Here is a 5,341-nt window from a genome sequence, read left to right as displayed (position 1 = left end):
GGCACGAGGTCGGTTGGACATCCGCCGACGTTTGATCATGCGTAACCTTACGAGCACCTGAACTCAATTGAGTTTATGTCCTCTTAGTATCCTAGACTGCCCACCACGTTTGGCACGTGAGCTTGTGCATGATCACGTGGTCGAGCAACGCCAATGGGATAGATCGAGAACTTGCGAAAGGCGACAGGTCTTAACATGGTTCACAACGTCCATGCAATGAGGAAGCAGGCGCGTGCTCTCTGAACTAAAGCCACGGCAACGCGAAGGAGATGCTGGCTGCTGGATCGTTCAGTCGGGACGCGCCACTCTCTCTGCGAGCCTCGCTTACCAAAGAGCAAAGTTGCGTCTGCGATGTGTGCTAGGCAACGGTGATGACGACGACGAGCGACCAAGATACTTCAGTATTGGTCAAGTACTGTTTGTAACCAGATCGATACGACGCCGTGGCAAAGCGACGTCGCAGTCGCACACGGGATGCGCCAGGGACGTGCTGGAACCGAGACGACAAGTGAACGGGCGCCCAAACAACTCGTACGCCGAGGGATCGACTGCACGTGATAGTAGTAGAAATCGATAAAGAGCACGGCGTGCCCAAAGGATCGCTGTGGAACGTCGTTGACGAGCGTCTGCCAAAGAAGATACAAGGAGCTTGGCCGATTCATGGCACCAGTGCAGCCCTCTTCAGCGAAGCCTACGACGCAGCCCGCATGAGATGCATGAACAATCACGATGGTCGATGCACGAGAAGGTCGTCGCGGTCCTTGGGTGCTCGCCAGGAGGGCATCATATGCTCTCCTGGCGGCTCAGAGATCTGCAAAGTTGTCCAGTCCGTACGTCTGAAACTGTACGTCTGTGTCCGTCCGTTGCTTCCGAATGCAGTTGCGCCGCAGTGCAGACCCAAGATCTCACTTGAAGACGCCGCGCAACAACACCTCGAAGTAAGACTCGGTCTGGCCAAGCCGGTATGCCACATTTAGCAAGTATGAGAGCGCGCACCGCAGCGTACGATGCTTGAGCAAGAAGACATTTTTGAAGGATGGCCTTGGCGCTGTCTGCGAAGCGATCCTTGATGACATGATGGCGCTTGTGGTCGAAGATGATGTGGCTGTCTCTACAGTGCACTGATGAGCGTCGGTCGCCGTGCCTGCAATGACGATGGAACATATTCGCCGACCAGCTTGGTGACCTCGTAGCATGTCGTGTAGTACGAGTACGATGGAGCTCTACCACGGGCATTCGTGCTTTGACTTTACTGCCGTCGGTGCTGCCATATCGTGGTCTGCCAGTAGAGCATTGCAAGCTTCTTGCTATGGCCCTCGACCGCGTGGCCAATGTCCTTGGCAGTCCATGCCTTTGACGTGTGCCGTGGCATTGTGTGGTTGAGCGTGCTCCAAGCCACTACGTCCATCCAGAACCGAGCGACACCGCAATGATCGTAGGAATTGGGCGTACACGGACGATGGTGTTACGCCATACAGCGCAGCCAAAGCGTCTTTGCACTCGCTAACGTAGATCCAGCGACGCTTCAAGTGCCATGGTACGCACGAGCTGGTCCAAGCAACATTGTGTATGCGAAGGCGATGGCTGGGCGATCACAAGTATCGTACTGATAGGTCAGTATATCCCGAAGCGCATACCAAAGAGACGATGCGACCTGCTGCGAGGATGCAAGGGGTAGCAGGCGAGCATGGCATCAAGGAGCGACGCAAGTGCATTTCAAGACTCTCAACTCTGCGGCAACTCTGTCAACTCAAACTGCAGGTTGCCCGCAACAAGCGCGCTGTTGTCAGTACCAATCTGCATGGGAGGATCTTCGAACGTCGTGGCAGCGTTTATTATCCATCGCAAGCACGTCCATAGCAGTGCTGTCCCAGCAGTCGCAGTCGCAATGACGCGACCGCTGCATGGACCCGCGTACGGCTGTCTATCCGGATATCGGACGTATTATCCGTATTCTCGTAATGGGCGGGCAGCGTGAGTCACACGAGCCGTGCGAAGTGAACTCTTGCCTCCTCTCCCGTGCGCATCAATATCAGCACCATCATGGTCGTCGGTCCGTCTCCATTCCTCTCGCCGCTCCAGGTCCAGGCCGCCAACCGCGAGTACCCGCCTGTGCCCAGCGTCTGCGTCGTCACGGGCGGTACCGGCTTTGTCGGCCAGCGCGTCGTCGAGATGCTCGTCGAGCGTGGCGCGACCAAGGTCATCTCGTTCGACATTGTGCCCAAGCCGGCGAATGGCTTCTGGGAACACCCGAGCATCGAGTACGTTGTCGGTGACATTGCCGACAAGGACGCAGTCATGGCGGTCTGCGAGGGCGCCGATTGCGTGTGGCATTTGGCCGCAGCCGTTGGCCCGTTCCACCCGACCGAGCTCTACTACCGCGTCAACTACCAGGGCACGCTCAACGTCATCGAGGCCTGTAAGGCGCACAAGGTGCCGAAGATCGTCATGTCGTCGTCGCCGTCGACGCGCTTTGACGGCTCGGACATTGACGGGCTCACGGAAGACGAGATGCCGACGCTGCCGCAGGCGTCGTACCTCCAGGCCTACGCCGCAACGAAAGCCATGGGCGAGATTGAGATGCTCAAGGCCAACTGCGACGAGCTGCTCACGGTCGCGATCGCGCCGCACCAGGTCTACGGCCCGCGCGACAACCTCTTCATGCCCAACATCCTCGAAGCCGGCGGCAACGGGTCGCTCCGCATCTTCTCGTCCGGCCGCACGGGCTATGGCTTCAACAAGGTGTGCTTCACGCACGTCGACAACTACGCCCACGGCCTCATCATTGGCGAGCGCGCGCTTGTGCCCGGCGGGAAGGCCGCCGGCAAGTTTTACATTGTGACCGACGGTGCGACGCACCCGAGCCCCGCGGGATACGCGTACTTCTGGAAGGTCGTCGACGAATCCGTCATTGCGATGGGCTTCCCGAGCCTCTGGGAGAAGTTCAAGCTGCCGTCGTGGGTGCTCTGGCCCGTCGCGTATGCGTCGAGCGCCATCTCGTACGTCACGGGCCGTAGCATCAAGCTCAACCCGTTCACCGTGCGCGTGCTCACAATGCACCGGTGGTTCGACATTGCGGCGGCGACGACCGACCTCGCGTTTCAGCCCATCGTGGCCTTTGACGATGCGTGGAAGGACATGAACGCGTGGTTCCTCGCCAACTGGCTGCCCAAGTTCCAGAAGACGCATGGCATGGCCGGCATCTCGGCGCAGTCGCAGGCCAAGATCGACGTCCAAGCCACGACGATTGCGTCGTCGTAGAGGTTAACATTCCGCTCATTTTTCTACAACCACGCACAAATATACCTTGAGAGTGAGAATCATTTTAAAACGAGATGGGCCAACTGGTTTCCGCCCTTGGGGCTGTGCGCAGCAGTGGAATGGGAGCTGGGATGATTGTTGTCCTTCGAAATATGCACCACCATGTATAATCAAGCTTGGAGAGAAGCAAAGCCTCTGCCATTGGAGAAGCTGCTTATATTTTGTGGCCAAGCCTGTGGTTGGAGTGGACGCCGGCAAGCTACGCCGCATCTCACCCGACCAAGCGCCGTCGCAGCTGCAGCGCCGTTTGGCTACCTTTGCGTGTAGCCGCCGCCTACCATTTTCAAGTGTACGGTCGTGTATCGCACGCCAGGTTTGCATTGCGCATAATCGCGGGTGGAAACGGCAGGAAAGAGGAGGTCGCCATTGACATCCACGTGCACGATCTGAAATGAGATGGCTTGATCTGACAACCCGAAGCAAGCGCTCGCATGCAGAGCCGGGGATGGATTCTGCCCACCTATCGGTTCCGCATTGTCCGCTGTTCGTAGCCTGCATTGGCGTCGCCCATTGACACTCGGCGTGTTCGATCGCAGATCCGGCGTGTTGGAGCCGTCCGTTTGTTGTCGGATCCACCCAGGATGTAACGGCGAGGACACTCTTGTTCTCAATACTGTCTCCAATCGAAGCAGCCGCTCCATTAAATGATGTCTCCATGTGACAGAGAGCGTAAGAAGCGCCGTTTGAGACGTTTGCGAGAAAGCGAGGTCCGAGTAACAAACGCCGACATGGACCGTATGCATGTCGTTACATTTGAGCAGGACCAGGACGAAGAACTCGGCGCCGTTGATGACGCCAAGCGCGACCGTGATGTGCACGTCGTCACCCACGACCTCTGCACTGGCGGTTTGCTTAGCCCCAAAGTCGTGGCCGATACAGTACATGCCCGTAGATCGACCGTTTCCATTGATCGAGACGAGCAAGGCGCCTGTACGCAATGTGCCAAAGACAGAGCTGCATTGGTGGTGTGAAAGCGGCGCGCCGAACAACGTCGACGACTCTACCGTCGGAAAGTTGGGACTGTATAGGGGCAGCTTGAACCCACTGTGGTAGAGATCCCCGTACCGTTGGCGCAGAAAGGCGCACGTGTCGCAGCCGTGTGTCGTCCGTACCAAGTTGAAGCGCAAAATAATATACCGTTCGTATACAGCGCCCAAGAGCTCGCGATAAAACGCGCGCCACGACGCTCGTGCTTCGGACATCCCACGTGTTTGTGCGGTAACAAACACACGGACGGCGCTCGGGCGCTGCGCTCCGTGCTCATTTTCCAACTTTCGCTTCGCAGCAAAGTCTCTCTACGCATCATGAAGATCGCCGCTGTTGTTGCCATGGCTGCGCTCGGCGTTGCCGCTGTCTCGGCCGAGTCGCAGGCCCGCAACGGTCTCTTCAAGTTCGACACTGACGTCGACGGCGACGTCGAGAACACTGAGATCATCGATGATGGTTACAGCGGCTTCGAAGTGGGCACCGAGTCGTACGAGATGTACCCGACGCCAGAACCGTCGACGCCGACGCCGGCACCGACGACCCCTAAGCCGTGCACGACCACACCTGCGCCCACAACGCCCAAGCCGTGCACCACAACGCCTGCGCCGACAACGCCCAAGCCGTGCACAACGACGCCTGCGCCGACGACGACTAGCGCCCCGACTACCGCTCCTTGTACCAAGACCCCGTCGCCGACGACGACTAGCGCTCCAACCACGGCTCCTTGCACCAAGACCCCGTCGCCGACGACGACTGGCGCTCCGACTACCGCGCCGTGCACAAAGACCCCGGCTCCCACAACGACTGGCGCTCCGACCACGGCTCCCGGTTCGCAGACCCCGTCGCCGACGACGACTGGCGCCCCGACTACGTCTCCTTGCACCAAGACCCCGTCGCCGACGACGACTAGCGCCCCGACTACGTCTCCTTGCACCAAGACCCCGTCGCCGACGACGACTGGCGCTCCGACCACGGCTCCTTGCACAAAGACCCCGTCGCCGACGACGACTGGCGCTCCGACCACGGCTCCCGG

The 5,341-nt window shown here is 58.9% G+C and overlaps 2 protein-coding genes across 2 annotated transcripts; both read left to right on the top strand.

Moving 5' to 3' along the window:
• Positions 1–1,967: 1,967 nt before the first annotated feature.
• SDRG_14114 (hypothetical protein) lies at positions 1,968–3,348 on the top strand. Its single transcript, XM_008620221.1, has one exon. It carries the CDS (start codon positions 2,044–2,046, stop codon positions 3,259–3,261), a length of 1,218 nt encoding a protein of 405 aa, XP_008618443.1. The 5' UTR covers positions 1,968–2,043; the 3' UTR covers positions 3,262–3,348.
• A 1,258-nt stretch (positions 3,349–4,606) lies between these two features.
• Positions 4,607–5,218, top strand: SDRG_14113 (hypothetical protein; the record flags this gene model as incomplete). Its single annotated transcript, XM_008620220.1, has 2 exons — positions 4,607–4,983; positions 5,043–5,218. The coding sequence occupies exons 1-2, from the start codon at positions 4,626–4,628 to the stop codon at positions 5,216–5,218; spliced, it is 534 nt and encodes a 177-aa protein (XP_008618442.1). The 5' UTR covers positions 4,607–4,625.
• Positions 5,219–5,341: the final 123 nt, after the last annotated feature.

The sequence above is a fragment of the Saprolegnia diclina genome, assembly GCF_000281045.1.
Source record: "Saprolegnia diclina VS20 unplaced genomic scaffold supercont1.67, whole genome shotgun sequence".
Lineage (NCBI taxonomy): Eukaryota > Oomycota > Saprolegniomycetes > Saprolegniales > Saprolegniaceae > Saprolegnia > Saprolegnia diclina.
The sequence above is the reverse complement of the archived record's forward strand: the minus strand, read 5'-3'. Positions and strand labels throughout refer to the sequence as shown.